Below are 25,022 nucleotides of genomic sequence, written 5' to 3'. Positions count from 1 at the left end.
GATGGGATTATAAGGATTATCTCTGGTGCACTGGTGATAATGAAGGGAATCCGGAAAAGAAACAATGTGTATTACTTTCTGGGTAGTATAATTGTTGGGACAGCAGCAGTGTCAACTTCTACTGATGAACAGAAATCAGAAGCAACCAGGTTATGGCATATGCGCTTGGGGCATGTTGGTGAAAAATCCTTGAAATTGCTGATAGATCAAGAATTATTGAAGTGTGCTCGGGCTTGCAAATTAGCTTTTTGTAAGCATTGCATCTAAGGGAAGAAGACGAGGGTGAAATTTGGAACAACTATCCATGATACTAAAGGTATTTTGGATTATGTTCATTCAGATGTATGGGGGCCTTCCAAGACTTCTTTAGGATGAACACACTATTATGTCACATTTGTTGATGATTTTTCTCGAAGAGTTTGGGTGTATACAATGAAGACAAAGGATGAGGTGCTATGATTTTTCCTTAAATGGAAAAAGATGGTGGAGACTCAAACAGGCAGAAAAATCAAACGTCTCCGTACAAACAATGGTGGAGAGTACAAAAATGATCAATTTCTGAAAGTCTGTGAAGAAGAAGGTATTGTCAGGCACTTCACTATCAGATATACACCACAACAGAATGTGGCGGCAGAACGTATGAACCGGACATTAGTGGAGAAGGTTCGGTGTATGTTGTCTAATGTTGGGTTAGGCAAAGAATTCTGAGCTGAGGCTTTGGTCTATGCTTGTCACCTTATCAACCGCTTACCATCGATTGTTATTGGTGGTAAAACACCATTAGAGAAATGGTTTGGAGAACCTGCTACAGATTATGATTCCTTACATGTGTTTGGCTCCACTATATACTACCATGTTAAGGAGTCAAAGCTGGATCCAAAAGCAAAGAAGGTGATCTTTATGGGGATCACCTCTGGTGTGAAAGGCTATCGTCTTTGGTGTCTAGAAACAAAGAAAATAATCTTCAGTAGGGATGTTACCTTTGATGAAACTACCATGTTGAGAAAGGTGACTTCAGAAAAATTGGAGCAGACAGATGGAACTCCCAAACAGGTGGAGTTTGAAGGAAGCAGAATTGTCCCAGCCGGTAAAGAAACTGATGTTGACTCTCATATGGTAGAAGAAGAGTTATATGAAGAAGAGGTTCAGACCCAAGAACCTCCACAACAACATGAATTAATTACACTCATAAAGGGAAAGAGGACCATTAGACAACATGTTCGTTATACCGATATGGTCTCTTTTGCATCACCAATTACAATTGATGACGTTCCTGCCACTTTTAATGAATCATCCCAAAGTTCATAACATAAAAAGTCGAGGATCGCCATGAATGAAGAAACGCAATCCCTTCAAAATAATCAGACGTGGAAACTAACTAGTCTTCCGAAGGGAAAGAAGGCAATTGGGTGCAAGTGGGTATATGCAAAGAAAGATGGATTTCCTGACAAGAATAACATCCGCTACAAAGCAAGATTGGTGGCTAAAGGATACGCTCAAACGGAGGGAGTTGATTACAATGAACTATTTTCTTCAGTTGTAAAACATTCCTCCATCAGAATTTTGTTGGCTTTGGTAGCGCAGTTGGATTTGGAACTAGTTCAGAGTGATATAAAAACTGTATTTTTACATGGAGACTTGGATGAGGAAATCTACATGACTCAGCTAGATGAATTCAAAGTTGCTAAAAAAGAAGAGATGGTGTGCAAATTAGAAAAATCGTTGTACGGATTGAAGCAATCTCCAAGACAGTGGTACAAGCGATTTGATAAGTTTATGATAGGGCAGAAGTACACAAGAAGCAAATATGATCATTGTATGTATTTACACAAGTTATAAGACGGATCATATATATATCTTCTTCTTTATGTTGATGATATGTTGATAGTTTCCAAGAGTCAGACAGAAATTACGAAACTAAAAACTCAATTAAACAAGGAGTTTGAGATGAAGGATCTTGGTGAAGCGAAGAAGATTCTAGGCATGGAGATATTAAGGGATAAGAAATTGGGGAGGCTTTGTTTGTCTCAGAAAGAATATATGAGGAATGTACTAAAACGTTTTGGCATGAATGAGAAGTCAAAACCAGTTAGTACACCTCTTGTTCCTCATTTCAAGCTCGGTGCATCCATGTCACCTAAGGATGATGCAGAACGGGAATACATGTCAAAGGTTCCATATGCAAGTGATGTTGGTAGCTTGATGTATGCAATGGTGTGTACGAGACCCGATATTTCACTGGCAGTTGGGGTTGTGAGCATGTATATGCATGATCCTGAAAAAGAGCATTGGCAAGCTGTAAAATGGATTTTGCGGTATATTCTGAACACCGTAGATGTTGGTTTGGTCTTTCAGCAGGACAAACAAGATGGTCAGTGTAACACCCCCAACCCGTACCCGACCCGAATACGAGTCTGAGGTGTCACATTGTCTTTTCAAACTTTGACTATGGACAAAATTCAAAGAAAATTTAAAATTTTCATTAAAATAAAAGCGGTTTATTTACATAAATTGACCAAAATAACCAAAATCGATCAGAGCATATTCAACTCAATCAATTAGTACATGTCAACTATATTCAAATTAACCAAACACATTTAATCATCTATTTTCTGATCTGAAATCTTTGTAAGGGAGATGCTGGCCTATTTTGTTCTTCTTCACTTTTCTTCTCACTTCTATAACCTACGTGTGAAACAATCACACGCTAAGTCTATTACTTAGTGAGGAAATTAAACATATAATGTAAACTATAACTTGTAATCATGCATGAACTATTACTGCTATCACTCATACCCTTATTCATGTAACAAATCCCTATAACATATATGCAATATATCATTACATGTAAGAACATATACACACATATATACTCATTATTTCCATCATTAGCCTCATTTCATTATCAATATAATTATTATTTATCTCACTTCGTACATATCCTCTTATACCTAGCATTTTAACCAATATTTTACTCATTTAATCATACAATCCATATTTAATCGTATAAATTATATAATACAATTCATAGCATAAAAGCATACAAGTCACATGTAATATGTTTGTTGTTATTTCTTTATTAGCCCATGTACACATGTGAGAACTATAGATATGTGAGTCTATAGAGGTTGTACACAAATACTATCACCACAGCTCGTATAAATGCACCTAAGTGCCATGTATAATTGCACCGAAGTGCCGCGTAGAATTGCACCGAAGTGCCATATCAAATGTCCCTAAGGACCACATAGAAAATTCCTTAAGAATCATATACATATACAAATGATCAAGTATGTGTCTCAAAAGACATCACACATGTTCCAAGGAATACATATATGTCCCGAAGGACCGCGTAGACCCTCGACTCTTGGCATGCCAACTATACCCCTAGCTCTCATGACACATAATATGGGCATTATTATCTATGTCATTTCATATTCACACATTCATCACACTTATCTCTTATTGCATGTCTGATATCTTATAATCATATAATCACATAGCTCATGTCATTTCTTGTGAAATCATACATATCATGTAAGACATATCACACATGTACACATAAATCACTTCCATATAATTCACATGATTTATTATCTCGTAGATCATATCACATTTTCATACAATTTCACAAATCATTGTCATATATGGATATCACATTTGTACTTAATCACATAGATAATGTTAGATAGCATTAAAATCCCACGGTTCCTATTTCGTAGCTTATATATTGTTCTTATATCTTTTTATAAACATATAAACACCTAGATCATAATTTCCTAATTTATTGTACATAATCATATCATTATTTATATTCATAAGCCCTAGCTCATATTTTGTTCTCTTATGCTTACATAGATCCTATAACATATATTGTAGCATACTAACATATATCACTTATATAAATTCATTTATATATAAATTTCTTATATTCTCTTAATTCAAGTTTACATTACTCTTATAACATTTTCCTATGACTTTATAGATCTTTACCATGTAATTTCTATATCATAGCTCATCTAAGCACATCAATCTTTCTCATACAACTTATCTCTCATATGATTATCATTATTTATGTACAGATCTCCTAATTGATATTCTATTTTCATATTGTCCTATAAATCAATGCTAGTTAGTTTATCTCACTTTTCATTTAATACTATAAGTAAATTATAATAGTTTCCATAAACTTGACTCATGTAATTTATGTTTTGCTATTATATCTTCATCTAAACATATATTTACATGTTCATGATTACTTAACTTATTTTCTTTTTATGGTTATCACATACAACATTTACTATTATACATGATCGTGCCCTTATAACTTATTTCACATATTCATACAGCTCATAAGGTTCACATATAGTTACATATTTTGTTCCCATATAACCCATATCATATAAATTCACATCTCATAACATATAATATGAACAAAGCATATACACATAATACAAACTTAATCATGCTTCTATTCATGCAAACATAAAATATTGGAAACAGACTTATCACAAGTCTAATTTTCATATAATAATATGCACAATCTAACAATATGCACTCACCTTGGCCTCACTAAGTTCTAATCCACTTTTATGATTTCCTCTCTTTCGATCGAATCTTAACTTGTTAATCGTTCTGGAACTTGTTCATGTTCGATATCTACATAATCATACATTGATACATATCAGTATTTAATTGATATACTCTAATCTATCATTTATTAGACCAAAAGAAATGTATATTTCAATTTCCCCTTGAAGTGCATCGATGCATCCCTTAACATGTGCATCGATGCACTCCTTATGCATCGATGCACTCCTTATGCATCGATGCATTAATTGCATTCGATGTTTCCATTTTTAAGGGGTGCATCGATACACACTGAACAATTTATGGAAATTTACCCTTGATGCATCGATGCACATAGCCTAAAATTCATTTTTAAGCCAGAAAATCCACTCAAATCAACTCAAATGCTTCATCTTTCATCCCCTTTCATGTTCTCAACTCATATACACATGCTTAAACCAATTTATATCCATATAAACCATCTTTAACTTCAAAATTCTATTCCTCATATGTAACTCAAGAATTAAACCAACTTTACAATATGTTTTAATTCCAATTATATGGCTTCTAACTTCTTAATTAGACCTTGACAAGTCAAATTTAACTTTTAACTCTAGTTATGAATTCTATTTCAAGATTTAATCCAAGAACCTCAAATCTTTAATCCCTCCTAACTCCATCATACTTTGATTTTAAGATAACTTAAGCTTTCCTTAAGCTTAGTTATCATCTAATAATTAAAACTCAACCTTAAAATCAACAATTAATCCATAAACAAAGAAACTCACCTTTGAGCTTGTAGATACGGGAGGAGGAAGAAGAAGAAAGAAAACTCTGGATAATTCTCTTTTTTCCCACGTGGTTCCTTATCTTATAAAAGGAATATAAAAATCTTACTTGTCAATTGACCATTTTACCCTTTAATTCATTCAATAATTACTAAATAACTTTCATCATATTTCTAATAAATCATTGAACTATTCAACTATCCTACTTTAATCACCAATTTCTAAAACTTTACAATTTGGTCACTAACCCGATATTGAGGATGTTACAGTCAGTGTGTAGTTGGGTATTGTGATTCAGACTATGCAGGTGATTTGGACAAGCGTCGATTAACTACTGGTTATGTGTTTACATTTGCAAAAGCACCAGTCAGTTGGAAGTCTACCTTACAGTCAAAAGTGGCTTTGTCTACTACAGAGGCAGAGTATATGGCAGTTACAGAGGCTGTGAAGGAGGAAATTTGGCTTCAAGGGTTGCTTGGTGAATTGAGAATGGAACAGAAGCACATCAAAGTGCACTGTGACAGTCAGAGTGCTATTCATTTAGCAAAGAACTAGGTTAACCATGCAAGGATGAAGCAAATCGATGTTCGATATCACTTTGTACAAGAGATTCTAGAAGAAGGTGGAGTCATAATCCAGAAGATTCGGACCACTGAGAATCCTGCTGATATGTTGATAAAAGTGGTAATTGCAGTCAAGTTTAAACATTGTTTAGACTTGATCAATATTGTTACAAATTGAAAGATGAATTTGCAGACAGTACTAAAGATTGCATTTTTAGAGATGTGTGTGGAATTTGCCAAGGTGGAGATTTGTTGGTTTTTTGGCAAATTTTGAATCCCACATTGGTTTTGTATAAGGAGGATGGGAAATTCTTTTGTTATAAATAAAGTCCTCGTCCTCCTTAGTTTAACATCCCACAAATATAAGTCTTCTTCTATAATAAAGGCTATTTGTACTCTTTCTCTATCTTTGTAATATTTCCTCTACTAGTGAAATATTATTTTAGTAGTGTTCGAGGACGTATGCATAATTTTGGCCTAACCTCGTTAAATTTTGGTATTCTCTTTTATATCTATTTAATATCTATTGTCGGGTATAGTTGTTGTTAATTATTGTCCTATTAAAACTACTTGTCTTGGTAGTTATGTCTAAGGAGAGTGGGTTTTAAGAGGGACCATTGTGACCCCTCCACTCTTTCCTGAGAATCTACCTTGGGGTGATTTTTAGTACAATCGTTTTCACACTAGTCACCTAGATAATAATTTTCAAGGTCAATTTGTTATTATTGGTGGAAATTAACCCGAATTCCACAACACAAAGCTGATACTTTATAAGCTCTCCCACTACTAATTTATACAATTAATATTGGTCCAACAACAAATCCCATGTCCCTAGCTATCATTAATTGTAATCCACTAACCCACATGCAGAGTTCATGAGCTGGTAAAAATGCTTAACAATTTGGAAAAGGCAATGGTATCGTAGGAAACATTACACAAATTTGCCCATCTTGATAGCTACCGATGCATCTTCAAATGCTACCATTTTCAAACTCAGGAGGCCCCAATAGTTGATTTCGAAACAAGAACCTACGCGAAATGAAAAACAAAGCAAGATCGTCAATCCAAATGCAAAATATATATATATATATATATATTTGCACAGATGGAAGGTCCTTGTACCGAAAATAAAAATAATCACCATTGGGTCATTTCGTGTGGCTTGAAAATGAAATAATAAACCAATTTAGGTCAATTGTGTCACATAATTATATCAAATCACGAGAGACAGCAGTCCTAGAAAGAAAGAAAAAAGATGCTATGTGTGGGAGGCTGATATTTTCTCGATCACCATTCCATTTTTAATCATTTGTTTGAAAACCAAGGTTGGTGTGTTCGTGAGTTGTTAAAGGAAATAATTAACGTTGTTAAGGAAATGTCGCAATTTGCTCAAATAGTTGGAAGGCAATGATGCCGTGGTGCTGCAATTTGCCCCACGGATCACGCCCCCCATAGTCCTGCTAAGCATAATATTTTAGTGATTTCTTTTGGTTGCAAGCACTTATTGTTATTATTATCTGAAAAACATTTATCTAATATTATACGTTCGTATGAGCCTAAAGTATTACATTGTATTATCTAAGCAATAGCTAAAATTTAAAACTTTTTTCATATATTTAAAAAAACTATATGTTTATCAAAATAGACATTCATAATAATTGTAAAAATATGTTTATAAAGTGAAGTTTCATGACTCATAGTTTAAATAAAAAATTATACAATCTCAAAATTTACAAATTTTAACATAATAATAAGGGTAGTATGAATAAATTTATCCACTAAAAGTAATAGTACAATGCTCTGAAGGAAGCTATTGAAAAATGGTACTCCTTAGACAAGTAATAGTACAATACTCTGAATGTTGAGCTGTAAAAAGCTCAGTAGTATATTGTTAATCTAAAGAAATAACATAAATCCCATAAATGTAGGTATGCTAGCATATATGACAATAAGCACAAAGATATAAGTATCATGCTTTCCCTGGCCTGTAACTAAGGGTCTAGGCATGAATATATATATTGAGTCTCTAACCTCAATATTTTTGTATGCAAATATATGCACAGATGGGGGAATCATTTATCACATGTCTCGATAAAATTTTCACCAATCAATACAGATGATTTTTTGGTTCGCATATGCATAAGGTATAAATATGCTTTCAAACTTTCTAAAAAGATTAATTTAGTCCTCAATTTTTTTAAAAGAATCAATTAAGTTCGTTTGTCATTTCATTATTCACAGTGGACCACCACTTTTAGCACTGTGAACCACTACATCATCATTGTAATGGTTAATGACGATTTTATCATTTAAAGGATCGTATTAATTAATTCTTTTAAATTAAGAACTTAATTGGGTGTAAAAAAATATTATAAGAACCACATTGATTTTTTACAAAAATTTTAAACGCCTCATGAACAAAATTAAGTATAGAACTGATTAGAGTTGGTAATCTTGAGGGACAAATATGTATTTAACCATTTATTTATTTATTTATTTATTTATTTATTTAAGGAATTGATACTTTGTATCTAAGCCAGCTGAGTTGAGCCAAGTTCTGAATCCAAGTCAAGCCCAAAATCACTCTATTACCATTTAGAGCAAAAAGATAGAGAAAAAAAGGGTAAACTATGTGAATAGTCCCTTTTGTTTAGGGTCTGACATACTTCGACCACTAATTTAAAAATTAAGGGTAAATAGTTCCTCACATTATTGGTTCGTCTGATTTAAGTCCCTCTGCTATTAACTTTTGTTGACCCCTTTTGTTTAAGTCTCTTTTGTTTAAGTCCCTAATATAGTTGAGGGACTAAAATTGAATGGGAATTAACGACTGAGAGACTAAAATCAAACAGATTGATAAAATTAGAGACTAAATTCGAACGGATCAATAACATTAGGGACCATTTTCTATTAATTTTTAAATTAGTGAGCAAAATTGATTAGGCGGAAAACATAGGAGAATATTCGCATAGTTTACCCATAAAAAATCAATCTTACATTGTCTTTGGAGATCCAACTTCTAAATCATGCTTTTGCAGCCATATATATGTAACTATTGTTATCTTTAACCGATATTAAATAATTTAAATTTATCTTTAATAAAAAAAATTAATACATTTGATTTGTTTAAGATCTAAACTTGATACAAAATTTTAATATATTATTTGTCTAAACATTTTATTTTTTTAGTTACATAAAAAAATATATAATCATTAAATTTTGAATAATTTTAAATTTTTCATTTGTATATAAACATGATAAAAGTATATTTATGTACACATCTAATATACATATAATCAATGATCTGTCTACTTTGAAGTTTCCACCTCCTTTTCTCTTGGTAGATTGTTCTTTTTATACTCTCCCCGATAGAAAACTCATCTTTGTATTCTCTTTCTCGATGTTTCAAAACTGATTTTAAATGAATAATCAATTAGACAGCGACTAACCTGAATGGGAAGTCAAAGAGCATGCTTCAATTCTCACCAATCCACCAAGTTGCCATTGCCATTGATAGCAGTGAGAGTTATTACTAGCCTCACTTGAACTAATAACTATAAGTAAATTAAACTTATCAATTAATGCTTCAAATTTCCATTACACTCAACACAAGCCTTCGCTAATATCTAACGAAGCTTATTACAATTTTACAACCTACATAAAATTCATACAAATCCCAAATATACAGTCTACCCAATAGAGAAGAGAGCCGATGATCACAGTTGGCTTTGCTTGCTTGTTGCGGATGCCTTAAAGCTGGCAATACCAGTGATTTCCCTACCAGTTACCAGGGAGTTGATGTCATACGTGCCTTCATGTATAAATGGGTTCCAAATCACAGAATGCATGACACCAGAAAAGGAAAACTCAAATATGTTTCTTGAAGGAATTGACAAAAGTGTTTTTGTTTTGAGAGCATAGAATGAGAACCTTTGCAACAAGAAAATCAGCCAGCATTCCACTGCCACCGAGCAATTCCAGACCAAGAGCGACCGTCTCTCTTGCCCTCAATGTGATCCATGACTGAAGACCATAAGATTCTTGTCATGGCTAAGCAATTCAGATTGAAGCCTCGTATGAAATTGCAGGTTTCTAAATCTTAAATGTTTATACCTTTCCCAAGCTGGCATGACCGGGAGTCATTGTACCCTTGTCATACAATTTGCAAAGGCGCCAACCAACAAGGGTCATCGCTTGAATTTTACCTAGCATTTGAGCAAGTTTCTGCTGGTTGATTTGAAATGCTGCCAATGGTGCTCCAAACTGATTCCTCTCCTTCAGATACCTACATCATACGAAATGAATAATGTCATCTCATAAGCTCAACACATCACTGCTTCAATTGCGGATGACAGCACCATTGCAATACCTCAGACACATGTCATAGACACCCATCGATATGCCGATAGGCTGCCACGCAACCATTACTCATGAAACATCCAGTACCTGCTTGTGCAGGGAGGCGGATCATATAATTTGCATGAATAATGCATGTAATCCACTGACTGGCAAGCAGAAAGATTAGATGAGAGATTACCATCATCTCAGAGGTTATTTGGACGAACCTTGCTTGTATCTAGAAATGAGTTCAGACCAGGTAATCTATCCTCATCGGGAACAAAGACATTCTTTAAGAGAATATCACCATTTTGAACCATTCGCACTCCGATCTTGTTTGCTATTTTGGTAGCTGTCAGTCCAGGGGAATCCTTCTTAACAATATATCTGAAACAGAATGCAGAAGCATCCAATTTGAAGGAAAAAGAGCATGCAGTGACTTGCAAGCTTTCCATTAGATGACTCTTGTGTGCAAATGCTAAATTATTTTCCACGTCAAGTGTTATTTCACTTACCCGTTTATCTGATTAGTTGTGGTATTCCTGGCAAAAACGACCAGTACATCTGCAAAAGTATTGTTTCCTATCCAGCGTTTTTGTCCATCAAGTATCCAACCTCCCCCTACCTGAAGTTTCGATACAACAACAAACATGATACATGATATATCAGAAAATTAAGAATGTTTCACAGTGATTATAATCTGATATACTAAAATGACGAGCGAAAACCAACAAACAAGGTCAGGGGCAGACCATTCTTGCTGTAGTATTCACATGACTAACATCACTTCCATAATCAGGCTCAGTCAAAGCCTAAATAGAAAATGGTAAAAGATTTAGAGTTAAAGCCGAAGAATGATACGAAACCCTAAACTCAAAAATGTTAATGCCAGAAAGAAATACGTACACAACAAGCTATTGTCTTTAACTGTGCCAAAGGAAGTAAATATTTCTGCAGCTGTTCCTCCGACCCGAATAATGCTATTCGTGACGTTCAGGCAATTTATGCACCAATGGTAAGCATGAATACAGAATGCACCAATAAAAAGGTAGAGACACTTGCATCAACTCTAGCAACCTCTGCATTTGCAATAGCACTAGTAGTGAGAGAGACCAGGACATCCAGGACCCTGCATGTTACAAATAACCAAACATCATGCTCACTTGATTTGCATTTCAATAATGAGGGTAATAAGTTAAAGAACCAAAAAAATAGAATAGGGCCAACCTTGGTATTATATCCAGCAATTCCAAGATGAGCAAGTTTTGGAACAATTTCGAATGGAAACTCAGCCTTCTCCCAGTACTGAGGAGATTGATCAAATCAGTTGATTTGTTGGTAAACAAGTAAAAGAAGATAAAAAACAATTAGCCCTAAAAATCAGTGAACTCAGCTGTGATCTATACCTCCGCCATTATAGGAGATCTTCCATCTCTTTCTCAAATATCTCTAGAGTTCTATAATTTATCATATGTTGAAAACTCTTTCTCAAATATCTCTAGTGATTCTATAATTTATCATGTGTTGAAAAGCTTGTTGTACGCAGAAGAGCTAAAAACAGAAAATAATGAATGGGAAATTAATACCAGAGGGAGGGAAAACAGAAGCCGGAGTTGCTTGAGGGAATGCAACGGAGACATCCAAAGGAGGTGAGTTGAAATAAGAAGGCTTGTCATTTTTGTCAGTTCCATCTGTGGAGATATCAAATTTATTTGACCAAAAGCTTAAACAACATAAGAAAATTTAAGATCAAACAGCATAAAAGAAATAGAAAAAGAAGCTTAACTGGTAGAGAAAAAAAACAAACCTTGAAAGTTGGAGTGAAGTGCCATGGTAATCAAGTGAGATTTTTTTCTGAGAAGAAACGAGAGATATTTGTGATAGAAACAAAATGAAGAAGGAAAGGGATAGAGTTGGCACGTAAGTTTAGGGTGTTGGGTCCTGAAAAGTGAAAGAAGATAGAGATGGAATGGAAACGTCAGTTAATGCTGTTGGATTGATGGGTCTTCTTTGACATTTGAAGAAGATGGATATTGCACGCACGGACAGCTTGTTTGGTAAAGCAAGTAACGATCCAAGTGATGGCACCATGTGTGAATGGGATCAACCCTAATTAATTAATTAATAACAATTACCTACAATATTAAAAAATTGTCCCTATTTATCTAGGGGATGGCGGTTGTTTTTATCTTTCAAATATTTATAATTTATGGTTATTCAAATGTATTTTTATTCTTATAAATACTAAGTTCGAGCATTAAAGATAACATGTCGAGAGTTTAAAATAAATAATATTATTTTTAACCACTCTACATTAATAAAAATACATATATTAAGAATTTGGATAAATTATACCCATGGCCACATAACTATTAGAAAATTTTAATTTGAACATTTTTTTGTTTTATTAATCAAGCCATATAATTATTTAAATAATGTCAATCAAATCACCATTGATAACATTTAACGAAGTAACTATTTTAACAATTAATAAAATTGGTATAATTATACACTTAGTTCTCATTATTTACATATTTTACAAAATTATTCATAATTTTAAATTAATTCAATAATAAAATGGTGATATGTGTCATGACACGTGCAAGACATAAGTGAAGAATATTTTCTTAATTTTAATCATATTTAATTTAATACTTTTTCTTACAACAATTTAAAGCAATTTAGAAAATGAAGGAGTTGTGATGAATCAAACTTGCACCTTGAAAAAAGGTTTGGTGAATCTTTACCACTGAGCCAACAGCGATATTTTATTAAAAAATTATAATATATATTTTATATCTCATATTATAGGTAATGACAGGAAAAATGAAAACAAATATTACAATAAAAAGACTCAAACATAGACAAATGGAGGAATATGGGTGCATTTAAACTACTGAAATAAAATTAATTATTGTTTATAGTTAATGTAAGAGCTAAAATAAGAATGAGTTTAATATTTTTGTATTATTAATTTTGTTTTGTTGAGTGTGTTAACGAGTTGGCGTTTGTTATTTGCATCAACCCTTGGTTACGTGGTTATAATAAGTTTTTCAACGATACAACCACGTAATTGGTATTTGAAGAAATAAAGGCGAAAGACTTGTATTCGATTGATGGCCGAGTTATGAAATAAATTGATGACGGTAAAGATGAAAGAAATGTCATGAAATACTTGCAAGAAGTGTTGTAGTGTGAAAGAAGGAAGAAAACATTTTCCTTTTGCTGGATCACAATATTTTTTTGGGTAAACTACGTATTTAGCACTTAAACTTTTAATTTTTTTAAAATTATATCTAACATTACGTTTTGATTTTATTTTAATACCCTGTCATAAATAAATAATGACACAACTGACGTGGTAATTTTTTTTATTATTTTATTCTTAAATTACTGTTTATATTGTTATTTGATTGATATTATTCGGTTAATAGAGTGATGACACGTGTCTACACAGAGTTAGTAATAACACAAAGGCAAATTCGCCTCAAGAAAGGCCTTCACGGACTCGAACCTTGTTCTCCTAGGAAGAAGATAAGACGCTCAATCATCTGAGTTAGGCAAATCATTTAATTTTATTTGCCAAAGTCTATATATACCTTATAGTTTTAAGTAGGTTTATATTATATTTATTTAATTATTCAAATTTTAAATAAATATTTTTAAATTTTTTATATTTATTTATGATTATTTGTAATTATTTTAAATTTAAAAAAATATAATTTAAAATTATTTATATATATTTAATTATTAAAATTTAAATATACATTTATAATTTATAATTATTTATGAAAATAAATAAAATTTTATATTAAAAATTATTTCAATAATTATAGAATATTAATATTAATTTGAAATTGTTAACTAATTTTTTAATTAATTAAATAAATATAAATAATTATTTTCTTAATTATAAATAAAATGAGAAATTATTTAATTTTAATTTAATATTTATATAAGTTAAATAATAATTTTAGTATGTATTAAATTAATTCTTAATCTAATTTAGTGGTTAAATGTAAGACCAATAATTTGTCTAGCTTAGGAGATTTAGCACTTGACTTTTGTTCAAGTGAGCTGGGTTTGAATCCAAGCGAAGATATCTCTTGGGTACATTTTTCTTGGTTTTGTTGTTATCACCTTATTAGTTGACTAAAACTAATTAAATAATAATATAAACAATGATTTAAAAAATAAAAAAAAATCAAGTCCGCTGTCTCCTTAATTTTTTAACGGCAGAGTACAAAAGCATAACATTATGTATAATTTTGAAAAAAAATTAAAAGTTTAGATACTAAAACGGATGGACCAAAACTAATAGTTTAGGTACTAAATGCATAATTTATCCTTTTTTTTTCAAGATGATCAAGAAATTGAAGAAGCATGGATAATGTTAAAAATAAATTAGTTGTTAGTTAGGTAAGACTAAGTTTATTGGGCCGTTTCTATTTCAGTTAGTAATGTGAGCATATAAACTCACTGATTGTAATGGGTTGAGAACCGTTCTTATAATCATTCTCAATACTATTCTGAGTGTGTTTTCATTCTCAGTATCTTTTATCCATATAATCTAAACTCAATCCCATCCTCTCTTTTCACCATGGCAGCTTTCTCACAAGGAGTGTCAACTCTTAGCGATGCTTCAAGATTTTTGGGTATCCCAATTCATTTTTATTAACAGCCTCATTGTTTGTTGCGGGACTTTAACAATGAAAGAAGATATACAATTAAATTAAGATATGGACCGACACTCCCTAAATTTGAATTTGTCAGCATTGTTTCTTGATGGACCTTAGCACCAGCTATGGAACATCAAGTTTCCTCCAAAAGTTAAAAGGACTTGTGGTGGTGGTGCCTACGCCGACCAAGTCCCATCTTTCCGAGAAAATAGGGGAGCTGCCGAAGCTTTGCTCTAAACGTGGTCTGGAGAAGATTTTTATCGTGATTTAATTGAATGTATGCTCGCTAAGGAGATACGACATTTTAGCGGCATATGCTCTGAACGCCGGTTCTGCTTATCATCTGATACCCCAATTCCTCTCTTAAAGGATAATTGTATCTCTAGGGGCCTCATTCCGACGTGGAGCTCTATAGGACATTAGTGTCGGAAAATAATGGATATATGTATATATCCCTCATTTCCAACACATAGTTAGTAATTGCGATTCTCTCTCCTAGGGGTGTAAACGAGCCGAGTGGAGCTCGACTATTGTTGAGCTCCACTCGACTCGAAAACTCTGAAATGGAGCTCGACTTGAAAACTCGCGAGTTTAAAATTTTTAAGCTCGACTCGAACTCAAAATCCTGAACTGAAGCTCGTGAGTAGCTCGAAAAGGCTCGAAATGAAAAAAAAATATTAAACTTAACTCAATTGAAGCCTCAAACTCAAACATAAACCTTAAATACATGAACCTTAAATACATGAAATCTTACTGTATTTAAAAAAAAAACAATATATAAATATAAATATTATCAATAATTTATTTTTAAAAAATAAAATCTTAATATATTATATTTTCGATATGCTCACGAGCTTTTCGAGTCGAATATCGAGTAGCTCGTTTCGGCTCGTTAAGAACTCGAGTCGGGCTCGAGTCCATTCGATCCGAGTATTTGTCGAGTCTTGATCGAGTCGATCTCGAGTAGCTCGCGATCTGTTTCGTCTCATTTACAGCCCTACTCTCCCCTCTTACCACAATGAACCGTTTGATTATTGTTTCTAGTCGACAAAGTGGCTGAATTTTGAGTATACTCTTGTACAAAGAAATAAGATATCTATCTAATATTTTGTGTTTCCAGCCCAATAATTGTTTGGAAGGAGGGATTTTAGCCCATTGTTGCATAAGCCTGGGTAAGTTTACTCTTCTTGCATAGCGTGAGAGACAGAGGACTTACTCTTCTTGTTGCTGTCTGGGGCAAGTTTAACTGTTATTCTTCTTCTTATGAACTACTGAATTTAAAATAAGGGAAATGGAAGGAAAATTGAGACATGAAAAAAAAAACAAGTGTCGCTATTACAGCATTTTTAAGTTATGAGGCTTTGTTGTACAATAATTGCACAGTTGGAGAGAGATGGTCTTTATGAAGCAAGGCAATGCATTAATTCTTGCGTGACAATGTCGAGCAAAGAGCTTCATATCCACATGTACAAATTAAGTCTCTGTTTTCTGCATCAACTCGACTCAAACAGAGCATTGGCCTTGTCTTGTGTGCGTCTTTAACTTGCACACGAAAGACCCTTCCAGAAATAATAATAACAACAATAATGAAATTTCAAAATAAAAGTGACGTCAGGAACTTAATACGTCACTCGAGACGTCACGTTAAATTCTCTTGGAAATATCGCAAACTGTGATAGAATGAAACAAACTGTGTGTATTTTTATTAAATTGTTAATTCATGAACTGGGTCACTTTACTTAAAAAATTGGTTAACACCTTTCGGACAATAATAATAAGGGTAAATTACGGCAAATATCATTCATATTTAAGTTTGGGCTCAAAAATGTTATTGACGTTGTTTATGTTTAACTCCAATTTTTCCACTCTGCTGTTAATCCATTAACGGGACGATGACATGACATTTCAATGTCGTGACGGTGATGACATTGACGGTTTTTATTAAAACGACGTAGTTTTTTAAATGACTATTTATATTCCTAAAACGGTGTAGTTTTATAGTTTATAATTTTATTATTCCCGAAACCTATTAAACAATTCTTTAGTATTTCAAAACTTTAATTAAAACGTTGAAATGGTTTCCCAAATACCACCCATCAAATGAAGGAACCAAAAGTTAAAAGAGTCTAAAAATTTTCTATCACTGAAAAATATTTCATTCATTTCATCTTTCACTGCAAAAGCAAAATGGAGAAACGATTCATGCGATCTAAAGGAATGGCGAGCATGAAATATGGTAATGGTGTTTGAAAAGCAAATGTTTTTTTAAGATTTTTTTCGAAATAATTTTAGGTTTTTTTTATGAAAACACTCTATCTCTAAGTATTTTTTTGTTTTCTTCGTTAATTATGTAACTTAAATAGGGTTTTCTTTCTTAGGTTTTCTTATAGGTTTGTAATAAAATATGATAATTATGGGGTTTTTTTGTTGGGATGATTTTTGGTATTCCGGGTTTTTTGTTGGGTTTTTAGCGTTTTATACGATCTAAATATGATTGTTGTTGTTTTCCCACATGAATGTAAAGTTGTTGCATATGACTGTATTGAATTAATAGTTTATCCATATAAATGTATATTGATAGATGTTGACTATTTTTAAACCTTTTTATGGTCGGTGGTTGTTGCATCAAATTTGCTTCTTGTATGATTAATTGTTATGCACCATGATGGCTTTATGGTAAATTCATTTGGTTTTAAATACACTAGAAAGGATGCAATTTTTATTGATATGTGCCATGTGGACAATATGTCAATGCTTGAAATGTATGATATTGTGGAAGAGTTATGTTATTCTGGTTTGTGGCATTTATTTTGGAAACAATCTAGGCCAAAATTTACTGTTAAGTCATTAAGAACAGATTGTGATATCATTATCATGTTAGAAGATAAGCCCATAAATAGGCACATTCATTTGTACTTAGAAGAAAATGAAGCAAACTTTTCGAACGAAACCACTGAAACCATATATCAGAATGCACCTGAAACTCATTAAATTGTTATAACTGAAATGCATGAAACTCATGAAACATTCAGGACTGAGTTAAACTCTGAAGAAGATACATAATATGTTGTTGATGACACCGATTCTTCTGTTAGTGGTTTTGAATACAGTGGAAACGATGTGAGTGAGGAAGAGGGGTTTGTACATGAGGTACATGTGGGAGTAGATTTTGAAAGAGGTTTTAATGGGTTAAACAATAGAGATGAGAGAAATATTGATGCATCTTTGAATGATGAAAATGAAACTGATGGAGTAGAGTCATTGCATACTGAAAATAAATCTGAATCTGATTCTGAGTCTGACTCTGATGATCGAGGAAAACATAGATGCCCTGAGTTTAACCATGAAACTGATATGGAAAACCCACATTTTAAAGTTGGAATGATTTTTGCTGATCAGTTGAAGTTCAAAGAGGCTGTCAGACAGTATTGGATTAAGAATAGGGTTGATATCATATTCAAAAGAAATGACAATGTTAGCGTGCAAGTTGTTTGCAAAGAAGGGTGTACGTGGTATATTTGGGCATCAAGGGTTGATTGAAAAGAAGAAACAAACACCTCATGGCAGATTAAGTCTTATGTAGGACAACATAACCATTTGATGGGTTTTGAAAAGATAAAACAAACACCTCATGGCAGATCGACAGTATCTTATAATTAGATCTATTTTTACTACAGTTTGTCGATGTACCCTGAATCATTTTCGAAACAATCTACACGTCTACATCAAAATTGCATCTAATTTTAAATAGAGATAGTGAATTATAACTAATTACTATATTTTTTTAATAATATGAAACATCTATTTAAGAGAAGATTTGAATTTTTATGTTGTAGTTATATTATTTTTTACGTATATTACCTTTTTTATTTTTAAAAATCTAATTTCTTATACATAAAAAACAAGTTAAAACTAAGATGTGCAAATATTTTCATTACGATAATCAAATCTAAAATTTATCATAACAAATCAAATAAAAATCCACTTTTTAACTTAACGATGTGGTAATTTCAATCTTTTAGATCAAAGATAAGGGACATATAAATTCAGAATTTCTAGACGATAGTAATTCAAACACTAATATAAAAAATATTGTGTCATTAATTATTTATCAGAAGAAAAATCAAAATCAAAATACACAGAAGTTTCTTCCTGCACTAATTTTGAGATCAAAACGTGAAGATACAACTTGAAACATGACATTCAACTTTTACTAGCGAATAGATTATCCGAACACGATTCCTAATCTGATTGGTTTGAGCGTCAAATGGATTCTAAAAACTGTGTTATTAATTTAATTGATGAAAGATGAGCAGTCCAATAAATGGAAAATCATTAGTTGTTAATTAGGACGTAGTTCATGTCGGCCTAAATCTACATCACACCCATTGGTGTTTGTTTGCGGCAACAGGTGGCCAATTCCCTCGTGAATTTCATTACCATGAAACCCCAATCATTTGGACTGCAGCGCTGACCTTTCTTTTGTTTTATATACCAATGAATAAAGATTATGACATGTTTGGATAACACGATTAAATATCAATATTATATAAATTATTTGGTGTGATTTTAAAAATGATTCATCATTTATTAACCCAGAAAGCTTACATTTAGTGTTAATACACAATTGAACCTTTCCACCGTCAAACATAATTAAATATAAAATACGTGCACAACAAAGGTTGATAAATTATGGAGATGTATCTAAGAACCCTTAAGTAAGCATGTAACGTCAACCTAAAACCATCGGATGAAAGATGCACAAATCATGCTGGAAATCCCCAAAACAAAATCTACTTTAACTCCTCTTAAAACCACTGCAAAACCTCAAGACCCAAGCCATAAACCTCCCTAACCCCTAACAGGCACTCACCGAGATCGATCAATTTTGAAGTCGCTTGAAGTTATAACAAAAATAAATATTGATATCTAAATAGTATTATTATGGACAATCTTTTGAAATAATAGTAATTATTATTTGGGGACAAGTTCTATGTATTTCCGGCAAAGGCGTGCACGGCTCCATGTCGACCAGAAGGCAGATGGAGAGCTGGGGTGCCCCCGGGGGAGGCTCGAGTAGGGTACATAACCGATTTCCAATCAAACCATGGTTAAATCTCCTAGCAAGCCATCAAACCTTATTGGTGTTTTCATTTTAGCATCAACTTCTTAAAATTTTCACTTTTGATCTCAAACTTCTGTATCTTTGTGATTTAGTCCCCACTTTTCAATTTCCCTCCCAACATTTATTTTTAAACTTGATAAGCTCATGAATTATCACGACCGGAATACCAACCCCGACTTTGAAGCATGAAAAAATAATTAAAAGAAATATTTAGGTTTGATTTCATATTGTTTTCATGATTTAAAGTTTAAATGTTAATTTTGGAAATAAAGTGGAGAAAAAGATATGTGAAAGAAAAAAATAAAGGAAAAACATGTTTTAGTTTATTTTTTTGTTTTTTTAATAATATTTCTTTTTAAAATTAATATAATTTTTTTGTATGTATGACATATATGTATAGTTGTAATGTGTTTATATTATTTTTTTGTTGTAAACTGTGCTCTGTTTTTTTCAGAAATATTTGTGTGTTTTATTTTAATTTAATTAATATTTTATATAATTATTTATAATAATTTGATTTTGATTTAATATTTTCTCATGTGTGATGTTATAATATATATACTCGTCTTGGTAGTTAGAGGGAGTGTTATTCCCTAAAAGTTTTGGGTTCGAACAACTACATCTATATGGTGTGTGTTCGATTAGATACCATATTGCAATCACCTTATATTATTAAAAAAATATTAAATATAAAAATATTTAAATAACTTGTCTATTTAGTTAAATTAAAAAAATATCTCTATAACAAGTAGTTAAAAACTCTCAATCGATATATTTTTTACTCTCTTAGATTATGGGTTCAATACAAATTAAATCTCGTTATAAATAGATTTGTGATGGTAAGAGGTGGTAGGTATGGAAGACTATGGTCGGCTTTTGAATTAAATTGATATTTTATCTAAAATTAAAGGTTAAATTAAATTTTATTTAAAGTTTATAAGTTAAATTAAAAATAAATAATTTTTAACGCATCACATCATTAAAGTAGCGAGAGTTAATGAATAAATAAATAAAATATAATAAATTAATAATATAAGTGACTAAAATTTAATTTATAAAAATATAATTAAAACTTGATAAAGTTGAAACAAAAGAGACTAAACTTATAAATTATCCTATAAAAATGTCAGTTGGAATGGACAATAAAGTGTTGCATGTGACATTGAGAACGTGGAATTTGCCACACAAAAATGTGAAATATTAGAGGCTGATGTCGGCATAGCTATCCAAACCGATACGCATAAACTCTTTGCACATACAATTCATGAATTTGTGTATAATCAATCAAATCAAATAATGCAAAGAAACTGCGGGACAAAACAAATTGAACAAAAACTTGTACAATAGCTGTCCAATCAATATATTAGTTAGCCAACGCCGTCAGATAAAGTTGTCGCCCCAAAATTGTCGTCTTTCTCTAAAGTTTAATAAACGGGAAATAATCACACTGCAGAATTAATATAAGATTAAAAAATTGTTATTAATTTTGTTATTATTTTATCGGTTTAGTTATTATTAGGTGTTTTAGGTTAAAAAATATTGATGTTTTAGATATAAATAAAAATATTTTAAGTAATTTTTTATTAATTTTATTATTTAAATAATAATAAAACTGGTAACACCTTTTTTAAACTGTATATTAAGGGTGTCGCACTATAGAACTTTCCTTAATCAACTATTTCTCTTTTAGATTATACTTCTCTTATATTAATTATATACATAATTTTAAAAGATATATTAAATTATATATATATTTGACTAAGATAAATGATAAAATTATCTTTGAAAATTGATTGATTGATTTATCTTGAAAAATATAAAAGAATACGACATACGATAATAAAAAAGGAAATATAAACTTTGTTGTTTGTTAGTTTTTCTAAAAATATATTTTGAATGAAATAATTTAAAAATTAAAAGAGACACGTTTAGTAAAATGGAATGAGTATTTTTGTTTTTGTATTGTATTTTAAAATTTATTTTTAAAATATATTTATTTATTTTTATAATTTATGTCATATTATTAATTTTTTATTAATATAAGATGATTACAAGATATTATATGTTCTAAAAATTTTAATTATTTGACAATAAAAAATTAACAATCTTATAATTTTTGATACTCTAATTTAAAATTTTAAAAAATAATAATAATTCTTTTGATCATTAAAGTAGTTTGACTGTTGCATATTATTAATTTTAATGTGCGCGGAAATTGCTCCCCTCCTAAGTTGCTCTATATAATCCTGTCACTCAAACTCTATTTAGCCGTGCATCTAATCCTGGATTAATCTGTCTTCCTCGACATTTTGTTTCGGCAGTGATGAGTTGGCCCGAGCAAGTGGTTAGAGTTCAGTCTCTGTCAGAAAGTGGCATACATGCAATTCCAAACCAATATATTAAACCTCTGACCGAGAGGCCTGTCTTAAAACTACGTTCTCAGTTTCACCGACATGTCGATATTCCCCTCATTGATCTCCACAACCTGTTCGGCAAAGACCCAGTCCTCCACCTCGACACCCTGAATCGTATCTCCGCCGCGTGCCGAGACTGGGGTTTCTTCCAGGCGGTGAACCACGGTGTTAGCCACGAGCTGATGAGTCGAGCGCGCCAGGTCTGGCGTGATTTCTTTAATTTGCCGCTCGAAGCGAAGCAAGAGTACGCCAACGCGCCGACCACCTACGAAGGGTACGGTAGTCGACTGGGAGTCGAGAAAGGAGCGGTTCTCGACTGGAGCGATTACTTTTTCCTACATTACTTGCCGATTTCTTTGAGGAACCAGAGCAAGTGGCCCGACCAGCCGTCATGTTGCAGGTGTTTTATTTGTTCAACATGTTTCATACGGTCCATGTCTTATAATGAATGGAATTAATTTAGCCGTTGAATCTTGATTCAGGGAAGTGGTGGCGGAATATGGTTGTCAAGTTGTGAAACTATGCAAAACGCTTCTGAAAGCAATGTCGACAGATCTCGGACTCAAGGAAGAGTATATAGAGAATGCGTTTGGTGGAGATAACATGGGGGCTTGTTTTAGAGCGAATTTCTATCCAAAGTGTCCTCAGCCGGAGCTTACTCTAGGTCTTTCTTCACACTCCGACCCCGGCGGCATCACCATTCTCCTACCCGATCGCGACGTTGCTCGACTCCAAGTGCTCAACGATGGTGATTGGATCACCGTGAATCCTGTTCCTGATTCTTTGATTGTCATCATTGGAGATCAGATCCAGGTTCCTCTAGTTGTTTCTTTTTCTTTCTATAACTATTGGTATTCAATTCATTGTATACATGTATATTTAATACAGGTGATGAGCAATGCAATATACAAGAGCGTGGATCACCGTGTGACGGTGAACTCGGCAAAAGATGGGGTCTCCCTGGCCATGTTCTTTAATCCCAAGAGTGATTTAGTGATAGAAGCAGCGGAGGAGCTGGTGAGTGAGGAGCGACCGGCGCTGTATGAAGCCATGACATTTGATCACTACAGGGTTCATATGAGGATGAAGGGTCCTTGTGGCAAAAAACGCCTCGAGTCCTTGAAATTCAATACCCCATAGTAAGTGTGAGATTAAACACTTGCATTTAAATAATTAATCATTCTCTCCGGTCCCAGATGCTTTTGATCAGCTTATTTGATGTTCTAAATGTTATATATTTATGTGAAAAATAAATAAACCAGCAGATCGATATATGTATGGGTTGCTCTTGTTAATTGAAATTGCCTCTATGTTTTTTTCTTCTTCTACTTGTTATCTTCGAAGTAAAAATGCAACCGCTAATGAAATAGACAGTAGTTGAATTTAGGTGAAACATTTAAGTACAAGCGAGTTTCACGTGTTCCTCGACGTTATTTAGTCTGTTATTTGGGCACTATATGAATATAGCTTTATTTGATATACCCAGACAATACAACTCTTGATGGTACTTACGTAACAATGACAGGACCGAAGGGTCATGTGAAGGGCATGTTTGTGTTTAGCCCCTTAAGTTATCTTAAAGTATAGGGTAAACTATATAAATGGTCATTAACGTATAGTAAGTATATATTTTCAATATCAAAATTTTAAATGTAATAAAACAATCACTAACGTTATTGTTTTATAAAAAATCGATCATTCGATTATTAATAGCGGTCACTGCATTCAGAAAAATATGTTGTGGCATGTTTGAGTTGTTGAGTTGGCACTATCTGACCATGTTGACACCTTTTGACCATCCTCCGACACTTTTGAAGCACCTTTTCTCTGACATCCCTGACTATCACTTCTCTAGCTATCATCCTCCTCGTCCGTGACTTATCTAACTTTTCTTTTTTCTTAAGGGATTTGTGATTTTCAAGTAATTATCAGAAGAGATGGTCAAAAGGTGCCAACGTAGTCTAATTGTGCCAACGCTGACGTCTAAACGTGTCACAACAAACTTTTGTAACTATGATAACGACTATTAAAGACTAAGAGACTAATTTGTTACAAAAAGATAATGTTAGTGACAGTTTTATTACTTTTGAAACTTTAGTGTTGAAAACAAAAATTTACTCATACTTTAGTAATCATTTATATAATTTATCCTAAAGTATATTTAGAAAAGGGATATTGGTGTTTACTCTTCCAGTTTTCCAAATTCGATCCATTACAAATTTGATAATACTTTTCGTCTAACCATATTCATTAATATTACTTTTTAACCAATTAAATAGATGTTTTTATTTTAACTGTTAAATTAATATTAATAATCTTACGTATAGCTTAATTATTTTTATTAGAGTATAAATTTCTGACATGAAGGCATCAATAAAAATATCAAATTCTTGAATCGGTAGAATAAACGAATTAGTTTTAGTGAAATAATATTACTTTGTAAAATTTTTTAATTTCTTAATGAAAGTATATATGCCAATAATTTAATGTGATTGAAACCACCTATGCATTGAGTATGCGATTGCTGTGTACAAGAGGTGGAGAAG

General features: G+C 32.3%; 1 protein-coding gene and 1 pseudogene across 1 annotated transcript; one reads left to right on the top strand and one right to left on the bottom strand.

Annotated features, from left to right (window-relative positions):
- Nucleotides 1-9,616: 9,616 nt before the first annotated feature.
- LOC120113824 lies at nucleotides 9,617-11,693 on the bottom strand (annotated as a pseudogene).
- A 10,630-nt stretch (nucleotides 11,694-22,323) lies between these two features.
- LOC120113823 (probable 2-oxoglutarate-dependent dioxygenase ANS) lies at nucleotides 22,324-23,695 on the top strand. Its single transcript, XM_039134872.1, has 2 exons — nucleotides 22,324-22,876; nucleotides 22,959-23,695. Exons 1-2 carry the CDS (start codon nucleotides 22,386-22,388, stop codon nucleotides 23,614-23,616), a joined length of 1,149 nt encoding a protein of 382 aa, XP_038990803.1. The 5' UTR covers nucleotides 22,324-22,385; the 3' UTR covers nucleotides 23,617-23,695.
- Nucleotides 23,696-25,022: the final 1,327 nt, after the last annotated feature.

The sequence above is a fragment of the Hibiscus syriacus genome, unplaced genomic scaffold, assembly GCF_006381635.1.
Source record: "Hibiscus syriacus cultivar Baekdansim isolate YM2019G1 unplaced genomic scaffold, ASM638163v2 tig00110213_pilon, whole genome shotgun sequence".
Taxonomy (NCBI): domain Eukaryota; kingdom Viridiplantae; phylum Streptophyta; class Magnoliopsida; order Malvales; family Malvaceae; genus Hibiscus; species Hibiscus syriacus.
This window is presented reverse-complemented; position numbering and strand designations above follow the sequence as displayed.

Coding starts and splice junctions, on each gene's coding strand:
- LOC120113823 (XM_039134872.1), top strand. CDS start 22,386: ATGAGTTGGCCCGAGCAAGTGGTTAGAGTTCAGTCTCTGTCAGAAAGT. Junction 22,877..22,958: donor GACCAGCCGTCATGTTGCAG/GTGTTTTATTTG, acceptor ATCTTGATTCAG/GGAAGTGGTGGCGGAATATG.